The sequence below is a fragment of the Panicum virgatum genome, chromosome 7K (genome assembly GCF_016808335.1).
Source record: "Panicum virgatum strain AP13 chromosome 7K, P.virgatum_v5, whole genome shotgun sequence".
NCBI classification, from domain to species: domain Eukaryota; kingdom Viridiplantae; phylum Streptophyta; class Magnoliopsida; order Poales; family Poaceae; genus Panicum; species Panicum virgatum.
This window is the reverse complement of record NC_053142.1, coordinates 24,883,723-24,906,832: the sequence shown is the minus strand read 5'-3', so window position 1 is coordinate 24,906,832 and position 23,110 is coordinate 24,883,723. Positions and strand designations below refer to the sequence as shown.

The 23,110-nt window shown below is 44.8% G+C and overlaps 4 protein-coding genes across 4 annotated transcripts; 2 read left to right on the top strand and 2 right to left on the bottom strand.

The window, feature by feature from the left end:
* Positions 1-2,883: 2,883 nt before the first annotated feature.
* Positions 2,884-6,298, top strand: LOC120640608 (wiskott-Aldrich syndrome protein homolog). The gene is made up of 2 exons (XM_039916499.1): positions 2,884-3,554; positions 6,026-6,298. Exons 1-2 carry the CDS (start codon positions 3,127-3,129, stop codon positions 6,144-6,146), a joined length of 549 nt encoding a protein of 182 aa, XP_039772433.1. The 5' UTR covers positions 2,884-3,126; the 3' UTR covers positions 6,147-6,298.
* Positions 6,299-6,330: 32 nt separating this feature from the next.
* LOC120640607 (U-box domain-containing protein 9-like) lies at positions 6,331-9,543 on the top strand. The gene is made up of 2 exons (XM_039916498.1): positions 6,331-6,667; positions 8,199-9,543. The coding sequence occupies exons 1-2, from the start codon at positions 6,368-6,370 to the stop codon at positions 9,282-9,284; spliced, it is 1,386 nt and encodes a 461-aa protein (XP_039772432.1). The 5' UTR covers positions 6,331-6,367; the 3' UTR covers positions 9,285-9,543.
* A 1,238-nt stretch (positions 9,544-10,781) lies between these two features.
* Positions 10,782-13,750, bottom strand: LOC120640038. The gene is made up of 3 exons (XM_039915933.1): positions 12,356-13,750; positions 11,219-12,262; positions 10,782-11,150 (listed from the first exon to the last, which is right to left on the bottom strand). The coding sequence occupies exons 1-3, from the start codon at positions 13,748-13,750 to the stop codon at positions 10,995-10,997; spliced, it is 2,595 nt and encodes an 864-aa protein (XP_039771867.1). The 3' UTR covers positions 10,782-10,994.
* Positions 13,751-16,019: 2,269 nt separating this feature from the next.
* On the bottom strand, positions 16,020-22,009 carry LOC120640606 (cell division cycle 5-like protein). The gene is made up of 4 exons (XM_039916497.1): positions 21,453-22,009; positions 18,961-20,688; positions 17,533-17,814; positions 16,020-17,228 (listed from the first exon to the last, which is right to left on the bottom strand). Exons 1-4 carry the CDS (start codon positions 21,627-21,629, stop codon positions 16,470-16,472), a joined length of 2,946 nt encoding a protein of 981 aa, XP_039772431.1. The 5' UTR covers positions 21,630-22,009; the 3' UTR covers positions 16,020-16,469.
* Between the last annotated feature and the right edge of the window lie 1,101 nt (positions 22,010-23,110).

Genomic DNA, 23,110 nt, shown 5'->3' with positions numbered 1-23,110 from the left:
TGAAATAAATTTGAGTAGGATGGCATTCAATGCATGTGGCTTGGCCTGCCCCTTTCTAGCTTGTAGATATCTCAGATGTTGTGATGTGTGCAGGACAATATAATATAATATAAATGATATGCACATGTGCTTCTAGATTTATCATATCTCTAACGAATAAGAGTATATCTTACGCCCTTCACTAAAATGCTAGATTCCCTTGAAATAAAATTGAGTGAGATGTCATTCAATGCACATGTGGCTTGCATTGGCCTAGAACAGGATCCTCTGCAGTGCTCATGGTGCAGTTGGGTCACTAACATATGGACCCGGCCCCACGTGTCAGTGACAATGACAGAACCACTTCCGCTTGGCCTACCTCTTCCTAGATCACAAATGTTGTGATATCACATACCACTTACTATCTCACCGAAAATTTATAGGATACACTCTAAGTCAAATCCATAGATCTCACTTACAATTAAGAATTGCGCTAAACTGATGACTCTCTGGGTTCCTGATGAAGTTGTGTGCTGTCTTGCATGCAAAGCAATTCGGACACACTGCAGTCACTACTAGAAATTAAAGAGCCCATTAGCACCTGTTACCTTAGGTACCGGTTGATAAAGTAAGATAATGCTATTTAGTTAGGCATATAAGGTGATTGAGTCTAAGGGATATACTGATTCTTGTCGTAGGAGGGACCGATTCGTCTTTCTTTTCTACTTAATTGTATTGTCTACTTCTGTCATTTCCTTTCATTCTTTTTCCCGAGTGCGGTTTGAAGTAGTTTCTAAAGTCGATTTGGTACTACAAAACCGAGACTAAAAGTCTCGGCCTTAGATACCGGGTGAAACAACCGGTACCTAAGGCTCTCTTTGGTACCGGATCAAGGTTCCACCCGGTACCAATACATTTTTGGTAAAAAGAATATATTAAACCCAGGAAGAGGAATACGTGATTTTCACACGAAATACGCATGTGTGTGGTGGTCAGGATTCGAATTCGCAACCTCTTGCCTCATGTGTAGATCTCTTACTATCTCACCTACACAACAATTATGATTGAGAGGGAGATATTTTTCTTTTGAAGTAATCCGTGGAGCATTTTTAGGTACAGGATGTAAAATCACCCGGTACCAAAGGATTAGTACCGAGTAATAACACCACCCGGTATCTATGTCATGCCTTTGGTGCCGGGTGCTAAAGAATTTTCTTATGCTTCCATCTACCCTAAAAGTACTAGTTTAGTTTGAAGAAAACCCGGTACCTGGCTTGTTTTCAACTGGTGAGCGACACTCGGCTATATTCTTCATCCGGTATTGTCACGTATCATCAGCAATGCGTGTGTTCACTTTCTAAGGTGCTTTTTTCTACTGCAATTTCTTGAATGAGAAACTATATTATTAAATCATCATAAAAACATGAGCTCCAAGTATGGGCTTGATAGCAGAATGGCGGCCCAGCCGAAAAAGAATGGGTTGGGGGATAAATTGTGGACAGCGTGGATTACAAATCTAAAAAATTCATAATGGGCAACTTGGTAGTTGTGACAGCCCAAAAGGAAAGAGAGAATAAAATTAAATAGAGTAAATAACTGAACATAAGAGGAGATCAAAAGTTATAAAAAAGTGACCACAAGTAAGGGTTTGTTTGGTTCAGCTTTTTTTAGGCTGTGGTTTTTCAAGAAAGCAAAAAAGCCAACCAAAGAGGATGTTGTAGCTCAAGTGCTTTCAAGAAAAGCAGCTTCTGTCTAGTTTCATTTCTCACAGTAGCGAAGGAGGTGCTTTCCCTAGCTGTGGGATCGGCAACTTCGCAAAAATTACCCACTGCCATCCGTTATGTAGGTACCGCTTCGTTCTTTTGTTTTTTCTCCATCGCAAGCTCCTTCGCTCTGAGCTTCACTGCCGCCAGCTCCTAGGCCGCATGCCCGCATCCAACTCCATGGCGTCATGGCCTCCCCGCCACATCCACCTCCGCTGCAAATGGTCCACCACCGCCGCCGAGGTCCTCCAGCGTCGGCTCCTCCGCCACATCCTCCTCCGCTGTGAGCGGAGTTGAGGTCCTCCACCGCGTTCTCCTCCGGCGCCGGCCCCTTCGCCGAGCCACGCCGAGGCCTCCCCATCGGCGCATGCGTGCTCAGCCGCGGGCGGGCCGCCGCCGGCGCAGGGCTCCGCAACGCGCGTGCGAGCTCCGCCGCGGGCGGGCCGCCGCTGTGCGCATGCGAGCTCCGCCTCCTGGCTGGCCTAGGTTGTGCCCATGCGAGCTCCGCCGCCGGGGCGGGTGTCGGCTGTACGTGTGTGAGCTCCACCGCCGGCACGGGCCACCCCGCGCGGGCGGGCCACCGCCGCCACTAAGAACAGATCCTCCACCGCGCCCGACCTAGCGAGAGAATAGCATGAGGAAGAGAAAGATGGCAAGTGGGGCCCGCTTGTCATTGGGAGAGGGAAAGAGTTAAGTGGGGATGGATGTGGATGACACATGGGCCACATTAACAGTTTTCTCAAAAAGCCACATCTACCCAACCAAACGGCTTGTCTTTCTCACAGCCCACGGCTCACAGCAGCTTTTCTACAGCCAACAGCTACTTTTTCAAAAGCCACAGCTCAATCAAACACACTCTAAAACACCCGAAAATATGTTTTTCCTAGTTCGTTATCAGCTCATAATTTCCAAAGAAATAGACTTTGCTATTGGGCTGAGTGCCCCGGTCCAACACTATCCATAAATTTCAAAATTTTGTTGATAAAAAATAGAAATTTAGAAAGTCTCTAAGGCCAGTCTCAGTGGGGATTTCATAGCATTAATTAGATGGACACCTCAGCAAAAAGCTGACATGGCAAGCAAATTAATAGGAGAGACGAGGGAAGTGTTTCTTCCCCCATGAAACGACTCCGGTGGCGTTTCCAACTCATTGAAACGTAGGTGAAATGCGGACCGAGAGCTCCCAGTGTTTCATGGCGGATCTGGTGTTCCTCCCGCGCTCTCACTTCCCGCAGTCTTTCTTCGCGCGCCAAATCCTCCCGGACTGCTCCCGCCAAATCCAATCGGCCTTCCCACAAATCCGCCTCCCCACAAATCTATCTCCCTCCCATGCTTCCGCCGCCGCCCCTGCCCTTCCTCCCACTGCTTCCTTGCTGCTGGTGCCATGGATGAGATGTCCCGCCGGGGGGAAGGTCTCCCGCCCGACGGTGGCCCGGCAAAATGCGGCGACGGCGGCCCCGTGAAGGGCCGCGGTGGCGGCACCGAGAAGGGCCGTAGTGGCGGCTTGGTGAAGGGCCGCGACGCCGGCACGACGACGGGCGGCGGCGGCGACACTTGTCCTTCGGAGACCTCAGCTGCTCCGGCGGTTCCAGCTCCTCCGGCGGCTGCGGCTTCTTTGGCGGCGCATCCCCCACCGACATCCGGTCCATGGTGGCCCGGATATGGAGCTCCTCCAGTGTCTGCATCTCCCCCGGTGTCTGCAGCTCCTCCGATGGCACCTTCCCCACCTCCATCAGGTGCACGGTGGCCTGGATATGGAGGTAGCAGTGGCCAAAATGCTTCCCCACATGGAAACCAGTACACAAATCCATGGTATATCTTCTCTGAATTCTTTGATGAATGGCTATAAATCATATGTCTTCTTAAGTACTCTAGCTGATCTGCCATACAACATTTATTTTCATCGCTAGGAAACCAAATCACTATGCACCTATAGTTTTAGTCATAGTCATTCTAGCATAATCGTCCCTTACTGACCAGAGTGGTGCTAGCTTGTATCATCCTTCACAATATGATTGTTGAAGATGAAAAAAAAGAAGAGGACATTGAAGAGAATCTTGATCTAAATGAGGCTCCTAGTACAGTGACGGTGCAAGAACCAGAATTCTCCCCCGAAGAGTATGTTCCATTTGAAAGGGTACTATAAATAGATGATGATATTCGAGATCGTTCGGCTAATATACTACTTTAGAAGGACTTGGTGGAGCACATTTGGAACAAGCACAAGTGCCCGTCGAAATATATCCACAAATTGAAATTTACTATATGTAATCTTTTTTATATATGTGCCCATTTAAGATCGTGTGGATATTGAAGTTAATCCAAATATTTGTTTTGATACACCAATGTTTATTTACAAACAATTGCAAAAAAATGTTATAGAGCTCTCATGGTACATTTGATCACAACACAATTCACATATTAATGGCTACATCCTGCGCAAGGAAACTATGCACTGAGAGTGACAGTTTCATCTCACAGAAAAGCTGACGTGGCAGTCTAGGTAACAGTGCTATAAAACTTCCACTGAGACTGTCCTAACCTTTAGCTTATTGTGAAGGCTTGACTTGGCCGTGGGTTCGTGGTTGGTCGGTCTTTCATGGTAGTTTGGAGTCTAAGAGCATCTCCAAGAGCTCTTGTATCTATGAATAGCTAAAATCTTGATATAGCTATTATGTAAAACGAAATAGCTAGGAAAAAAAGGATGAAATCCAACAGCTTTTCCAAAATTCAAAAAGGAATGGCTAGCGCTCAGCGCTAGGCAAAGATGTCCAGCGGCACCCCCTGGATAGAAAACGAGGATAGAAGACGAAGTAGATAGTGTTTATGTTGGATGGAGATTTTTGTCTTCCTTTTTCTAAAAAAAACTCACCAAAGATACAAGAGCTCTTGGAGATGCTCTAAAAAGAAGAGCTTGATCGAAAAGCCAACCTAGGCAGCTGAGATATGGGAAATAGTGTTGTGAGACCACACTCTAATGAGAACTGCAACCTAGGAAGTGGCCGGAAGTAAACTGTTTATTCCATTTATTTCATGTTTTGTGTTTTTGAATATTTCATGTTTTTTTTGAATGTGTTATTGTTTCATGAGCCAGACAACATTTTTTCCCTGTTTTTTTCCTTTGTTTAAGGAGTTAATTTCCAATATTTTTGAAAATAAATACATTGTTTTTTGGACATTATTCTCCTTGATTATGTTTTTTCATTTTTCAATTTTTAGTATAGACTGTACTCCCTCCATACTCGAATTACTTGTCGTTTAGGACAGGATTGTGCTTGCCAAGGAGTAATTAATGTATTTTTCCTCATTTTCCCTTATTAAATACGCTGCGGGTGTGAACTTTACAACAACCCTGAGTTAGCTCAGTGGCTTGTCTGCCGCGTCCCGAGGCTGAGGGTCAGCTGTTCGAATTCCCGCAGGCGCGCTCTTTTTTTTTATGGCCGCAGGCATTTTCCAAGGCACTGTGCTGGGGCCCGCTTGCATGGCGCTTGCTGATAGGGTGTGGGCGCGGGAAACGAAGCCGCTCGCGAGTTTAATGCTGGGCGAGCAGACAGGCAGCCGAAGCGTTCCAGGGGTAATTGCGTCCATGTTTTCTATCTTGCGCCCATAGCGACAATCTTTGTGAAAACTGCATACACGCCCAGGACGACAAATAATACAGGTACGGAGGGAGTATAGTCCATCTTAAAGGTCACTTTAGATCTTTAATGGATTTTTACTAATATGCTATTTAATGCAGTCGTACTCACCAAACTTCTATCACTGATGTGTATTACTATTCCGTCACTTTATTATAATTGCTAGTTAAGTTCCCTTTCTCATCACTAGAAAAGATTGTTTGATATATCCATAGGGTGTCAAATATGTTGCTTTAACCGCTAATTCATATTGTAAAAAGTTATAATATTATGGAACTACTATTTGGAAATATTAATAACATGTTTTTCAAGTGGAGAATATCAATGTGCAAGCATCCATTTATGGTTGATACTAAGAATATTTCACTACAAGCAATCGAAAAAGTTACTATTTTTTACCAGATCTATTTTCCAGGATATTTATATTTTACTCTGCCGTCTCCTTATTTCGTCATCCCTACTGACAAATAATTTCTTACTCTATCCTCCTTGTATATTGATTTTCTTGTATTTATAAATTATGGCCAAGCAGATCTAAACGAAAAAAAAAATCATATCTCTACCAATAATAAAGATATTAACAATTATATCAAATATATTTATACTTGTACTGAACCCACACATGCCTTTTGAAATTCTTTCCAGCATTCACACAGGCACATGCCTCACATCCTCACACCTACCAAGGCAGGAACTCAAAAGACTCCTCAAGATCTGCTTCCTATCTGAATTCCATCTCAAGGAGAAAAAAAAACATGGAAAGTAACACAATGTAAGTTTTCAGCAGTAAAAAATATTTTCCTACTCAATTTATTTACTGCCCTGTACGCCACCGGAATTTACAGCACTGATTGAGGAAGGCTTACGAGGCGCGCCGCGGTGGCCGCAAACCCCACCCAAACCGCTGAGCATTAATTAATTTATTGAATAATAGAGGGGGGGAAATAAAAGCTCCGGGTCCCTCCCCCTCGCAGCGCGGCGCAGACAATGGCGAAGCCGGCGCCCGCGGACGAGGACGCGGCGGCGCTGCGGAGGCAGCTGCGGCGGTCCCTGGCGGCCGTGGCCGCGGGCGGGGCCGCAGCGGACGTGTACGACGAGGCCGCCGCGGCGCTCGAGGCGCTGAGGGAGGCGGAGCTCGGGTCCGGCGGGAGGAAGGGCGGCGGGGAGGGGAGGCGGCCCGCTGCGGAGGGGGGAGAGGAGAAGGAGGCCGTCCCTGTGCCGCCGCAGTTCCTGTGCCCGATCTCGTCCAGGATCATGACGGACCCCGTCATCGTCGCGTCTGGGCAGGTGAGGAGCCAGCGGCGCTTCTTTACTGCTTTCGATTGTGTTCTTGGTGAACTCTGGTGCGCCATTGCCGTGGAAAATCATATACTTCCCACCATTGTTTTCTTGGTTGGTTGTCTTCCTCTTTTTTATCGAGTTGCTTCTCTAGTTGATTTTTGCTAGTGATTCGGTCGTTTAAATCAATTCTTGGGCAGAATTAGGGTCACTTGCTGTTCTTCTATAGCATTTTGGTTCATAGGAATCCATCACAATTAGAGCAAAATGACGGCACTTCTCGCTTCTGGGGATTTGCGTTTGGTTTGTCCTGTGCAGAACTCTGTGGTTACGGTAAATTGTCTGTTTAAGGCTAAGACTTAATACGTGATCAGCCGTGGCTCTGCTTTGCTTTGGGTAAACAAATATCTTTCCGTTGTACGGAGTTTGGGATATCCAAATCTAGCAACTGCAAATGTCAAATTTGGTACATTTTGGTGTTGGTTACTTGTATATTTACATAAGTCCATCTCCGTCCTTATAACAAATGGGTACTATCAGCTAGTATTTCATAGAGGCTTAGATTGCAGATCTACATGGATTCGGGATGGTTTCCATTTTTTGTGATTGAAAGTACATTTTTAAATTAGTTTCCTCACGTGTAGTATAAGTTATAGATTCATGTTAATTGCATTCAATATATCTGTAAATCTGCGTTTAGCAAATTCTAGAATTAGTTGGGTTTCTTCCCTGTGAAACATGAGAATTGAATGGTTGCTGAACAGAGTCTTTGTGTTCCTTGTGTTACTTGTTTGGTAGCTGGTACTGGTTGTAATTGGTACTGGTTGCACTGTTTAATTTCTCCATTGACTGTGTAGTATGGTTTCTATACTTCACCAGCAAGTAAAGATCACAATTTTTCAATGTCTTAAATTAACGTGACAAAACATGCTTCCCACTGTTACTACTTAGCCCACTAGGTCCAAGAGGACCGTACTTCTTTAACTTTTGCATGTACCGACCATTTATGTTATCACAGTTTTGTCGGTATATTTTTATGAAATTTTAGCTACAGGAGTACTTACTATGAAGATCACGTGCGTCTATGTATCTTTCCATATAATTATTTGTAATAATAAAAGTTAAAGGTTTGAAGATGCTTGACCAGATACAGATATGCAAGTGATATTCAAAATCTGTAACAAAATGTCATAGATCCATAGGTTGATGCTATACTATGTGATGCTTGTATGTAGTTCAGGGTTTTTCTTTGTGTTTTGCATGACAGCATTCTATTGTTCACATCACATTCATCTCTGACAATTCAACATGTTGGATTTCATGCTTGTACTATAGTAATGTCTAGCTTTAAGTGATTGAAACTTTGCGACTTTTCAGCTAAATCATTGCATCAGCATCCAACAACTCACGTAGTATCAATTTCTATGTGGTTGTAGTTTTATATGATCAAGAGATAAGAAATTTCCAAGCAACTGAAAATTAACAAAGCTGAATTATTGATAGCCTGGGCATTAATAATATTATTTTTCTGTCCATGCAGACCTATGACCGTCGATCCATTGAGGAGTGGTTCAGTGCAGGAAAACAATTGTGCCCACAGACTCAGCAAGCTCTTCTGGAGACAACTCTAATTCCTAATCACCTTGTTCGAAGCATGATATTACAGTGGTGTACAGAGAATAAATTTAATCCGCCAACAGTTGAGAACCAAGAGGAAAACAATGTTACCAACAGTGACCAAAAAACATTTGATGAAATATTCAAAAAAATCACTTCCTCAGCAAAAAGTACTGAAATGAGGCAAGCAATCAAGGATCTTCGACTGATTACAAAGCAGAACAGCGATTTCAGAGCTGTTTTAGGAGAGAGACCGGATTCCATCTCACGAATGATCTTTGCTCGATCCACCCCAGGATTGCAAAACGATCTACAAGTTCTGGAGGACATGGTGACTATAATTCTCAACTTTTCACTTCATGACAGTAACAAGAAGGTTATTGGACATGATCCAGAAGCAATCCCTTTCCTTATATGGGCATTAAAATCGGGAGATATGGGGAGCCGTGGCAACTCTGCAGCTGCCATTTTCACTCTGTCAGCACTCGACTCCAACAAGGAGAAAATTGGGGAGCTTGGGGCCATGGGGCCTTTGGTTGATCTTCTCGAGAATGGCAATATCATAGCAAAGAAAGACGCAGCATCAGCAATTTTCAATCTTTGTCTGCTCCACGAGAACAAGTCAAGAGCTACAAAAAATGGGATTGTGGATGTGGCAATGAGAGCCATCGACGATCAGTTACTTGTCGATGGGTCCCTGGCTATACTGGCTTTGCTATCGAGCAACCATGAGGTGGTGGAGATGATCACCGAGTTTGACGGCACTGCTTGCATGCTCCGTGCAATAAGGGAGAGTGAGTGCAGCCGCAGCAAAGAGAACGCGGTGGTGGTTCTCTTCGCGATCTGCATGTTCAACCGGACGAAGCTGAAGGAGGTCGAGGCTGATGAGAAGGTAAACGGCTCACTGGCTTTGCTCGCTCAGAGTGGAACCTCAAGGGCGAGGAGGAAGGCTGTGGGGATCCTTGAGAAGATGAAGAGGAACATGCACAACAGGCATAGTTCCTGCTAGGATGCGACAACAAAGTGCCATTAAAGGAAGAAAGAGGATCTTCATTTGGCGTATAGATATCATAATACATAAGTATAGTAGCTATTTTCCTGTTTTAGTGTACAGGCATTTTGAAGATGCAGAGCTAGTTGTAAAGATTTTTGTCTTTGTTGGAACTGTCGGCTCTTGGTCATTTTGAACGTAAGCCGTAGCTTATGCTCAAAATTTTGCTTAAATAGCAGTTGCTTCTTTTCTAATATAAAATTCTTTCGGCAACAAATTTATCTTGAAAAAAGTTTAAATAACCCCCCAGACTATGATACGTTGGATACATAGGACTCTGAGGTATGAAACCATATACCAGACACATTAAACTTTTGCAAATGGTACAAACAACCCCCCAAGGCGGTATTGGAGCCCGGTTTTGCCCGCGTGGCTGTCCACCCTGGCTTCCCCCGCCACCGTGTCTCTTGTCCCCGCCTGTCAGACCACCAGGGTGCTCTCGCTGCTGAAATAGGGCGGAAGAGGAGGCGGGCAGCCGGCTTATTTTGGCGCGAAGAGAAGTGCGGCGGCGGGGAAAAAGGAGGCGAGCAGGTTGCGGTCCGGTGAGGGAGGAAGGCTCCTAGGGCCGGCGAGGCGACCTGATGGCCGAATCGATCTCCTCCTGGGTCTCTTCTACAGGGGCGCGACCATCATCGAAGGGGCCGCCGGTGCCTGCCCGCGAAGGTCCTCTGGACTATGCGCCTGCGGTGATTTGCCGGTGCGGGCTGAAGGCACCGAGGAGGGTTTCGTGGAGCGACGACAACCCGGGGCGCAGGTACTACCGATGCAGCAGGGCACGGGTAAGGATGACTCTCTTTGTTGTTGATTTTGTTTGGAATGGTTCAGGAACAATTCCTTCTTGATGTGCTTTGTTCCTTTACAGTCAGCTATGGACTGCAAGTTCTTCTCGTGGTTTGATGGTGAGCATTCTGAATTCATGAAGACCTTGTTGATAGATCTTCGGAATGCTGTGTGGAGGATGAAGGCAGAGAGAGATGAGGTTGATGAGCTTCAGAGTGTTGATGTGACTGTAAGCAGGGAGCTTGAAGATCAAAAGAAGATGAACCAAAGTCTGCAGGAAGAACGAGAAGGAATGAAAAAGAAGTTGGCAGAGAAGGATGAATTGCTACAAGCAATGGCTATGAAGATGTGTGCAGGGGATAGGTCTAGATCAGTCTGTCCCTTTGTGTGTGTATTTGTGGTTGGTGTGATGCTAGGTGTGATGTTAGGTGTTGTGATGGCTTGATGTCAGGTGCTGTCCAGGATTGATGCATTTTGTGTGTAAGGCATGAATGAATGAATGAGCTATTTTATGTTGACCTCAATGAATCTCAGAGCAGTTCACAATAAAAATGTGCATTTTGTGCATCTCAAACCAGTTCACAATAGGAATGCATAATTGAACAACTGGAACAAGAGCATATGAATTTGTGCAAATTAAAGTGCAGTTAGTTGCACTTATATCCATATCTATGTTTGTGCTACCCTTCAAGGACTGGTGAAGTCAGGTGTTACATGAAGTTTTCACAAAAGACCAAGCAAAAGACATGTTCATCCAAAAGGCTGCACAAGTGCATCATGCACTTCTAGTGCCAGGTCCTACATGGACACTGAATATAATACATTGTTCATCCAAAAGACTAACTGAACTAGCTGATCTATTACTATTGTCTTCCCTACTGCCTATTACTAGATGTTGTCCCCAAACAACAGATGGGCAATTCTTGAACGCCTTAGAGATGTCCCTCCTTGGCTTGCTGGCTGGGTAATGGAACTTGTCTGGCTGCCCCAGGTACCTTGTGCGGGAGCATGGACAGGAACTTGAGCAGGGCCTTGAGCCAGGTCCTACAAATGGAGAGGTGTAAATTTTTATAGAAACAAAAATGCCATAGGACACTGAGGGCCTCACATACCTCACTAAGTTTCCTCTTTTTACCCCTGGATGTAGATTGTCGATTTGCCGAAGTTGATGGCTGCCCATCTTTCTTCGTCTTCTTTGCATCCCTCTTTATATGTGCATTCTTTTTTTTGCCTGCTTCTGGGTTCTTTGGACACCTTCTTGCATTGTGAGTTGATTTTCCACACAGCCTGCAAGTCATCTTTGTGCCAACCCTGCTAAGCTTTGTCCCCTTTGGTGCCTCACCAGGCTCCCTCCTTCTCTCAGTTTTGGGCCTACCTGGCATCTTGACAAAACCTGGAGGTTCTGGCCTTGGCATATCAGAAATTGGCCAATTGGCTGGGCCCTCAACTGGCTGGAGGACATGAGCATAGGTTTTATTGTACTCTGACACAGAAAAACATGGAGCTATAAATTCATCCAGCACTTTGGAAGCTTTGTAGATGCAGCTGATGGCATGGCAGCAGGGCAGTCCTGAAAGCTGCCAGTACCTACATGAGCAAGTCCTTTGCTCCAAGCTGACAATGAACCTATGACTCTCTTTCATCTGCACCTCAAAGCCATCATCTCCATTCCACAGCACATCACATTTGCCTGACCTTATGATGTTGACCTTCAGCTTCTTGAAAATGTTAGGGCAAATTGTCCCTGTCCACTTCTCTGCCCTTGCTCTGTTCTCTTGAATCCTCACCATTAACTTCTTCCTAATTGCTTCATTCATGGAAATAACAGGAAAGAATCTTGCATCCATGATGCAGTTGTTGAAGCTCTCACACAGATTATTGTCCACGGAGTCACAATTGGATCCCAACCTGAAGAATGCTCTGCTCCAGTGCTCAGGGCTAGTCTTCATCATATCCTGAGCTCCTTGTGGTGTATCTTGAGCTAGGCGGGCCCTATTGTAATTGAAAAGTATTCTATTAGGTGCCTTAGCACAACCCCACCATTTCTTTTGCAACTCCTTATCTGTATGTATCTTCCTCCAATTTGCATATATATGCCTTGCACACATCCTGTGTTCAGCATTAGGAACCAGTTCACTCACTGCCTTTAGCAAGCCCTGTATATGAAGCATCACAATTATCAGATGTATACAATTAAGGAATTGCTACAATTGAGGATAGAAACCATTCATAGAGAGGGTACTCCTTACCTTTTGTTGGTCAGATATTACCACCCAATCTTCCCCTCCATTGCAGATGTCGAGATCTTTCTGTAGCAGCCCTAGAAACCAGTACCAGGATTCATATGTTTCAGTTGCCACAGCAGCCCAAGCAACAGGGTACATTTGATTATTACCATCTCTACCTATTGCACAGAGCAACTGCCCATTGTTGGCACCTTTGAACCAACACCCATCCAATCCTATTACCCTTCTACATCCAGCTTTGAATCCTTTTTTCAGAGCATCAAAGCAAATATAGAACCTTTCAAAGACATGCCTGTCCTCAATTTCAGGGTCTAAACAGACCACAACTGTTGAGCCAGGATTGCTCCTAAGAAGCTCGGCCTGATAGTCATAAACCCTAGTGTACTCACCCTTCATGGAATCTAGAGCAGCCTTTAGAACTAATGATTTTGCTCTCTTGCACTTGGCAATGGACACATCTGCAAGCAGGTCTTTAAGCACTGCTTTCTTGATAAGGCCAACCTTCCAGGTGGGATTATCTTTGATTTCACTGTAATAATGTTTTGCAATCACGTTTGATGTGACCAACTTGTTGTCTCTCCTTGGTGGGCAAGTATGTTCATCAACAAAGGTAACAACTTTGAACCACTCAGACCTGCTGGTGATGGAACCATATATCAGCCACTTGCAACCTTTCCAAGTACACATAGCCCTCACCTTTTTCTTCTCATCCTTTACAAACTTGATGTGCTTGTGAGTTGCTATGCCATATTTCACCACTGCCTTCTTGAATTGCCTACTGCTCCTAAAGGCCATTCCAAGTGTGAAGATAGGAACTGCAGCCTTACTGTCATATCGGTTCTCTATGCTCTTCCACCTTTGTGTCTCTCCATCACTGTCTTCTTCATAGGAATAGGCATCACTAGAGTCGTAGCATGGGCTACCAGGATCATCTAAGTTTGGCACTTCGGCCACAACATCTTCAAGCCTGATTTCTCCAAGCTGGCTCCCATGGACTCCAAGCTTCTTAGCCTTTATATTGCGCTTAATCTCTTTTGCAAATTTCTTGAACTGTTGGCCTTCTTCATCATCAGCAGAACTGTCATCTTCTGGTGGCTGCTTGTACTCTTCATCTGATGTGTCATTGTCACTGCTGTCTTCATGAGCATTGCCATCAGCATCATCTACCTCATCATCAGCAGAACCATCAACATAGCTCTGCTCATATTCGCTTCTACCACTCATATAGCATTCAGCCTCATTGTAGTCTTGTGAAATCTTAGGTGGGGATCTATAGAACTGCATAAAACTCCTCCAATCCTTATCCTTTTTCTCAGGACTCTGCTCAACACACTGCATACCATAGACTTCCTCGACATATATGTCTGCAGCACCTCCATCAGTCATGTTATCAGCCATCCATTGGCATGATGCATCATCAGTAAGTAATAAAAGGCCATCTGACAATTGGCAACCAGGCTTCAACCAATGCAACCTGTAGCAGCTCGAGTGGGTCACATGATCAGCAAGATGACCCTTGATCTCTGGATAAGATATCTTGTCCAACTCAACTTCGGACATCCCTGTTCTCCCTCCAACATATTGCAACTGCCCACCGGTATTGAGAAATGACCCACCAAAGTGAAACCGAACAGCAAGATTATCCATCCTGCAATATCAAAACATGTGCAGCAATCATACATCAAAATCTTACGCATTTGTATACTTTTACCCCAACCTGCAGGAACCTAATACCCCCCAAAAAAACCCCAACTTTCCACCGAAATAACCTAAACCCACAACCCTAACGCCTAAAATCCAAACTATGTCTACTACAAACAAGCCGAATACATAAAACTACACTACTTCATTGCCATTTACTTCCAAAATTCCCCTCCCATAGAAACCCTCATTCCCATACCTAGTCCAATCACGACCAAACCTTGGGGCAAAAATGGGTGAACGGCAAAGCGGGGACTAACCTCTTGCTCCTGCGCCAGACCGCTTAGCGAACGGACCTCCTGATCATGAACCCGCCGTGCGCCTTGCCGGAGACGACGGAGACGCCTCGGAGAAGACGAGGAGACCGAGAAACAGACAGAGGAGGCGGAGTCGTCCGGGACTGGTCCGCCCCTTTGGTCCGCGCTGGGCTTCCCCTTTTGTCCATGGTGGTCTGACAGGCGGGGACAAGAGACACGGTGGCGGGGGAAGCCAGGGTGGACAGCCACGCGGGCAAAACCGGGCTCCAATACCGCCTTGGGGGGTTGTTTGTACCATTTGCAAAAGTTTAATGTGTCTGGTATATGGTTTCATACCTCAGAGTCCTATGTATCCAACGTATCATAGTCTGGGGGGTTATTTAAACTTTTTTCCAATTTATCTTGGTGCATGCGTCAGGTAGTTTTCAGACAATTTGAGATGCTAATTTAAATTTCTATCTACGTTCCAAAAAGATGCTTGGGAGTATACCAGAAAACTGCTCTAAATTCAGACAACCAACAGGATGCAGATTCAGGGCACTTATCAGGAAAAGCTGAAGCTAGCGCCAAACTGTACTTCAGAACCCTTGCGGTTTCCAGGCATGACGCGGTGGATTATTATTTACCAAATGCCGCAGGAACTGTCACGCCACTGATTCAGGTCTTTATTAGTAGTACAATAGCAGGCATGCTTGACAGGGCACCATTAACTAAAACTGTCAATGCTTCTAACCATGGAGATGTCCAACCATGACACATCTAGCCTCCTTGTAATGCGGAATGTCTTTCCGCGATCATATGGGATCCATAATGATTCATGCGAAATTTCCGCGACCCAAAAGGCACCCTAATCTCTTCTAATAATGAAAAGCAGAGCACCTGCTAATCTGTTGGAAAAAAGGACTCTAATGTTTCTCTTTTCCCTTTTTCTTTTTGACCAGGCTGTGGTGTCTCCTGTTTGCTAAAACCACGCATTGCAAATAGGGAAACGTAAAAGGAGTAGCATGCGTTCTGATCTGATGGTGATGGGGGGTTGAAGCAGCATCATGGCATGCGGGGCCTTGTCCTCCAATCCAAACTGTAAATAAACAAAGAAAAGAAAGAAAAGGAGAATAGCGCTCAAACGTCCTACGGCACGGCACGTTTACCAAGCATCACGAGGCAGGAAAAAAAATTATTGTTCGGCATTGCAACGTGTTGGAAGTTCGTTATTGATTCTAGTACTTCTAAAATTACTACTAAAGCAGCAGCAAATTTGCCAGATCACGCTGTAATGCTCACACTTTACAGGGAGAGCTCCGGCTCCAGTTCTTCAGCAACTTCTGCTGGAGCCCTACCAATCCGGGGAACAATAGATGTTGAGCGACTCCACCAAAACATGTGAGAGCCGGATGGTGGAGTAGCGGATCCACAAAAACTTCCGCCTGCTCCAGCTCCACCCTCTGAGCAAGGAGCCGGCGTCCTTCCAAAGGGCCCTGAGTGAGAACGGATCCCATCCTGTGCTACAATGTATTAGATTTATCGCTGAAGTAGCAATTGCACACATGGCAGCCACTTTGCTCCATATTACAAACGGCAGAGCAGCAACAGCGGAAAACGAATCCCACAGCAAGAAAAATAGGTGATGCCAGAAGAGATGGGATCAACTACATCGCAATAGGAGACATTCAATAGGAGATATAGACAGTGAGTGGGAATGGAAATTAACATGTGAGACAAAGCTATGCGATCCAAAAGGCTGCAAACCCCACCACCATATTGGGTGGGTTCCACAGTTCCAAACATTTTTCCAAAACCCGACTAGTCTCCACCAGCAAAAAATGTAAGATGTTCAGTACATGGCTCAACGATGTGGGTTCACAAATGTATTAAGCATCCAAAGAAAATGACTGGATCAACATTACAGGATCTGATATCTGTAGAGTCCCCCAGCAAAAATGGGCGTAAAATGCTTGGGAGAAAAAACTAGGCAGTTCTGCATCTATGGGAGTTTAGTTGGCTTCACAATTACCAACTTGGTGTTGTCTCAAGCATATTTTTAGCAGCGCATTACCAACCAAATGATTTGCATTTGAGACTTCATTTCCGTTGATATAGATCGCTTTCTTTACCTTGTCCGGTACTGACTTCAGCTTCAGAAAAAGTGCAACAAACCATATTCACTCAGGAACCATGTCATTCTGCTCATTTGTGACAGCATCATCCGAGGATAAAGCAGTATTTCTTTCGCTGGCACCAACCAGTGGAATGCTATTCTTGCCATCTTCCTGATTGCCAGCATCCACGAGCAAACTGCCACTGGTATTATCCTGACTTTCTACATTGGATGCATCAACCATATCGCATGCTTCACCATTTGTGGTGACGCCATTAGTACTCGGAGCATTAGAAGAGTTCTCTTGAACAGAAGCCTCAACGACATCCCCTTGAGTATCTGGTGCTGGGGGAATAGGACCAACAAATTCTCCATCTACGTTAGTGTTGTCCACATCCATCTGATCCTCATTGATTTGCTTGCTTCCTGCAGGGGCAGGCTCCTCATCAGTAATACTGTTCATATGTTCTTTCCCCATTTCAACACTTTCATTTTCTTCTTCGGCAGCACGATTCTGTGCTGCAGCCTCCTCTCCAGCACGATTTTCTGCTTCTATTGCCTCCTGTTTCCTAATTTGAATCTTGTGTTCCTCAAGCTGTTCTTGGATTCTATGGTAAACAGACATCAAATCACCATAGCGGCTTTGGAGTGTTCTTTCTAAAGCTTTCTGTTTATTCACTTCTGCAGTCAAGTTTCTGACACGGTAGGAAGCTGCCAACTGTTCCTGTTTCTGGAGCTCTTGGAAGCATTCAAGTTCTGTTGCAGCAGTATCCATCTGTTTGGATGTGTCTTGGACCTGCAACCACAGTTTCCCAGCCCGTACCTAAAGATTCAAAAAAAAAAAGAGGGAGTCAAAGGATCAGCATTAAGACATGGTAATAGAGAAATACAATGCAATTTACATCCGGTATAATTTTATATTTCAGTAGAAGTTGCCAGTATCATGTGAAAAGCGGAACACCCAACTTTGGAGCATGAAAACTGTTATGTCAGAAGTAAGGAATCAGTAAAGATATGCCCACTCTGCACATAATGTAGCACAGGTGTAATACACAATGACTAAAAGAAGGTTTGCAGTCAAGTATAGACACACTCCAATGCAGATGATGCATATGATATCAGCTTACCTGGTACCCTTGTGTCAGAAGTTTGATCTTCTGCTCCAGACGAGAAGCCTTCTTAGCTTCCTCATCCATTCTCTTCTTCACAATTTCAAACTCATTTTGCAAAGCGGATATCTTATCAGCGTTTCCAGCGATACTGGCAAGACCATAGCTGTTGTTTGTAGGAAAATACATAAGGTCCTCTTGGCACGCATCATGAGCTTTCACAAAATCCTCAAAAGATTCGTTTTCATGCCCCATGGCCACACGAAGATACTGAATCTCCTCTTGAACCAAAGAACTAGCCTGCAAACAAAAGGAACATAGCCAAATGAACCCCTTCCTCGTCATTACATGACATACTATTTACAGGATAGTAATCAATTAAAAAGAAAAATATACAAACTAGAAGGAAATCAATTTAAGAAGTAACTAAGTGCTATATGTGGTATGTGAAGGTAAAGTACATATCATAATAATACCAAACGACACATTTTGTTCTCTTCCAGATCATGATAGAAACATTTGAGTTTTAGATCTGAACTGCGCTCTTCAAATTGCCGCTCTGGCAAATCTCTATAGTTTACAATTTACATAATTCATTTCCAGCTATTAAGTGCTTCTTCCTCCATTAGACACAATTTCTCAAGGTACAAGAATTTTCTCTTCACCTACATTCTGATTGAAGATCATGCATATCAGATGGCCTTAGATCATTGGGAACATTTCTATCTTCTCTATGTCCTCAAACAGTACTGGATCATCTATAGGAACCAAGGGAGATCAACTGCAGCTTTGTTTGTATCTGCCAGCTATACAAATCTGCATATTGATAAAATACTAATAGAAGTCTAATGAAGGCATTAAGAAACTTCACAGGGTGACCGGTGACCCATTTTGTTTGAACTATCCCTATGGTTCAAAAAATTATCCCAAAAGTATCTTCTCAGAAAAAAGATCCCAAAAGTAAGGCCATCCTTAAATATTAATCTGGACCAAGCCACGTCAAACACAGTACATAACTCGAGTTCGGCTATTCCCTTTTCATCACCTCTATGATTGTGTTGCACCCAATACTTTTGATAAAGATCAAAATGTTAATTATTTAAAAACACATTCTTCTGTGCATAGAACCACACACACCATAATATTTATACTACATAAAAATTTGCACCGCTATCAGTACAAAAATTCATGTCCTTTTCGTGCCACCCCATGTCAAGAAAAAATATCCACTAATCACCAAATCAGTACTAAATATAGAGAATTTTGACAGTCTCGGGACTAAAATTGGTGCCCTATTATATCATATCTCATCAAGATAATCAGCAAGGTACAGCGAACAAATTTATAAATCAGGTCTACTGAATTAAAAAAACAAAGTAGAATCAGGGGAAAATGGCAATAAGATCATCATTGCATTAAATTCAATAGTAAGAAAAGAAAATGTACCTCTTTTAATTCACCCTCATCAAAATCCTCAATTTCAGGAACCGCAGCTGCATTTGCCTGCCTCTTGTTCCCTTTCTTTTTCTCTTTTTGAGTTTTTTCATCAAGGGGGTATTTAGCATTATCATGCTCAAGGAGCCTAAGGAGTTCCTCATTTATTAGATCATCAGCCTGCTCAAGTGATGTTGGAGGCACAAAGGTACTTCTGCTTCTGCTCTCACCACCTCTAATTAGAGACTGCCGGAGAATCTCTACTGAGGCAGCAGGTGGCCTAGGTAGACTTCTCTGCAACACTTTGGATCTCTTTCTAAGCAATGCCTCCTGCCTTGCTTGTTCCTCAGCCCTCTCTCTCGCTAGCCTGTCCGACATATCCTCTTCAATTCTCTCTTCAGCTTCTTCCTTTTCATCTTCAGTGATAGGTGGCATAACTATCTGGTACTCATTCTTAGGCTGTGGAATAGAAGCAAAACCAGATCGCAGACTCTTTCTTAGCTCAGCTTGTCTACGAAGCTCAAGCTTAGCACTGTCCTGCAATTCCACCTCTTCATTTATGCGGAGCTCATCACGAAAGGGTGTAGCTTTTGGAGTTATACCAAAGGAATTCCCATCTCTGGAAGGCGTCATGCCAACCCGTGGGGTCACACCAGGACCGGGGCTTGCCAATGCCAAGGGTGTCGCCATGGGGTTTGGAGTCTGTATTTCCTTCTTACGTGGTGTAACACCAGAGAAATCTGATGGATGAAGATCTGGGTTATCCCCTCCTAAAAGAGGTGTTTGTGACTCCCTCAAACGTGCAAGATTTTCTGCCTCCATCATAATAGCATCACCCTTACCAGCCGGGGTTCTCTGGGGAGTTCGCAATGGTGTCATACCAAGCCTTGGTGTCTGGGAATAGCTGGATAGCAAGGCTCTCGTGGCGGTGCTTCCTTCGCCAAGCTCATCAGCTAGAGCAGGATCACCAGCACTACCCATCTTTGCTATCTCCTCTAACTCATGATCAGAAATTTGTGGTGGTGGAAGCATTAGTTTGGACCTTCTTGTGACTGCTTCAGGGTCATTGAGTTTATTGGCTTGCATTATTGCAGCTGGGGCATCTTGCCGCTGCAGAATCTTGTTCCTGGCAATGTCTTGCTTTCTCAATTGTGCCTCTATATCCACTCTCCGCTTCCCTTCAAGATCCTGAATAGTAGTTGGAAACTGCACATGCTCAGGTGGCTTGTCCTCACCAACCGTATCATAAAAGCCTGGAGGCGGTCTCTTTTCGAAAGGGATCTCAGCATTGTAATCAATACCCTTCCTCTTTCTCTTCCTCTGCCGTGTATCAATGCCAGCCGCCTTCAGCTCTCTCCTTTTTTGCAGTGAAGCAAGCCGCCTAGCCTCTTCAAGTTGCTTCTCTCTTGCTTTTCGTTTAGCCTTTTTACCCCTGGTGTTAGCTAATCGAGCCCTTGCCTCAGAAAGCATCTCCTTTTCGTCTTCATCCATATCGACAGGATCAGGACGAGCAGGTTTTGACTCGGGATTTGGATCAATCTCACCAGGTCGCAACTTCCTCGGGTCATCATTAGGTTCATAATTCTCATCTTTTGCACAAGCAGCATCAAGAAGCTTCTCATAACGCTCTAGGCATTGAGATGGTGTCCGACCAACAATAGGTGCAATTGTCCTCCATTGCGTAGGCATGAGTTTAGCAAGATGGAGTAGCTTCTCATCCTCTTCCCTTGTCCATTCAGTCTGTAGTCAACAAAAAGGAGTAAAAAGAGTTGATGAAAATGGAAGAATCTTTGTCACTGTGGCATGATAAAGCAAATAAGTAAACAAAGACACATATATAGCATGGATGATTGGAGGAAATTAAGATAACTGTAGTAATTGATTGTAGTAGTAAACGGCATGCACCGAAGTGATTTTAGGCTCTGTTTATTTCAGTTTTAGCCAAATTATACTGAATACAGCAAGAACTCGATAAGAAAAATTCGCTGGTTCCCAATAGGAGTTCCTGTGTCTACATTGCAATGAGTTCATGATTCCAAAATAATACATATACCATTCAGTTGAAGTTGGTGTTTAGGTACATACCCAACAAAAAATTTGCTCGCCTACTATTCGGTTGTGTTATAATGCGGTCTATAGGTTCTCAAGAGTAATTTTTGGAGACAGGTGTTGACATTTTCTGCATCAATGTAACAATTCAAGAGGTAACACCATCGCATTTGGGAAATTTTGTAAACCTCTCGATCATTTGCAGGAGTCAATGCATTTTCAAAAAATTATGTACCATGAGCTTATGCTCATCTGCGATACCAAATGCAACCATGCTTTACAGTAACATCAGCCAATCATGAACTGTGTTCATCTGTCCTAAAAGTAATGCCTGCCAAGTGCCAGCTAAACCTACAAACACCCGTACGAGCACAAATCGTTGGGTTCGCTAGAGATGCAGGCAGCAGAGAGGGGACTGCTGCGGGGTGGCGGAGCTGAGAGTTGCTGCTTCGTACCTTCTTGATGGACGGGTCAAGCCACTCGTACCAGCGCGCCTTGCACTGCTTGGCGGACTTGCGGACGAGCAGCGACGAGATGCGCGCCCACTGGTTCTTGCCGTACTTCATGACGGCCGCCTTGAGGATCTCGTCCTCCGTGTTCTTCCACACGCCGCCCTTTATCATGATCCTCATCTTGGCCCCCTCCTTCCCTCAGCCTCCTCCCCCGGTTTTCTCCTCCGTAGAGGGCAGAGTGGTGGTCTCCGGCTTCCGCCGCGGTCGCCGCCCGGCGGAGCCGGGCCGTCCGGCGAGGCGAACCGACCCCCGCCTGGGTTCTAGGGTTCCGTCGAGGCGGCGGCGGCGGCGGCGGAGATTAGAGGGAGGGGTCGCGCGCGAGCGCACTGCGGTTTCGGTGGGAGGGGCTCCTCTTGGATGGGAGTTACGGCGGGCGGGATGGGGTGGGTGGTGCGGCGCAGGCGGCGGCGGCGGCGGCGGTGGGATGAGAGGAGGGGAGGGGAGGGGAGAAAGACGAGCGGAGCGGGAGGTGGAAGGGGGCGAAACGATGGCTGCTCGGCTCGGTTTTGGGCTTGGGCTTACAAAGGCTGTGATCGGCGCGGTCGCATCGTGGTCGTGGGCCTCATGGGCATGGCGGTCAGGTCGAACCGTCGATTAAGCTCACCCACCAATCACGTGATTTTTTCATTTTTATATTAAAAAAAACAAATTTCAAAAATATATGCGAAATTTTAAAAAATGGGTGCACGTCGCCCATCCATTTGGCGACAGAACCTAAATGTAAAAAAAATTTACATTTAGGTCCTGGCGCCCAGGGCGCATTAAACAGTGAACTTGTAAAATCGATATAAAATCATAGAAAAATCGGAAAAATACAAACTCAACTGTTCTGAATTCTATGAAATAAGATCTACAACTTTTGTTACATAAAGTTTTTCATTTGATCAATGTATCTTGCTCTATTTTAAATACCAGTTTAATGCACTTATTTTTTGTTACATAAAGTTTTTCACCCTGGGAGGCGACGGGCACCTATTTTTGAAAATTTCCCTATTTAGCATACATTTTTGAAATTTTGTTTTTTTTAATATAAAAATGAAAAAAGCGCCACCAATCACTCCAGCAGGCAGCAGCCTAACGGCGGCTTGTGTCGCACATTTATCTATCTACTATCTATCTATTCTTCTACTCATCACCCCTAAAAAAAATCTATTCTTCTACAGTTCTACTCCCTAAAGCACCTATTAGATTATGCTAAGTACACCAAGAAAAACGCCCCTGCTGAGACAGCAAAACTAGATTGTACCCAACACACTGTCCCAGCAAAATAACTTCATCAAAATCTACAACTAAGATTTATCTTGTGATGGACCCAGATCGATGGTCAAAATTGTTTGGACCATCGGCCTCAACGCTCCACACCTCCCTCGCTCGCGATAGACCCTCGCGCGCCCGCGGTTTGAATCCTCCGTTTGCACTAGTGATCCTTCTTTTTTTTTCTTTTCCCTCCACTCTGTCCTTTTTTCTTATGGAGAAAAACGGGAGCACGCGCGGAAATGGCTAGGGCCGGCCCTCCAAATTCCTGTCGCTCGCCAACTCCTCTTCCTACATATCGCCAGATGGCTGCCACCGCAGCCATCTCCCACAGGACCGGCGGACAC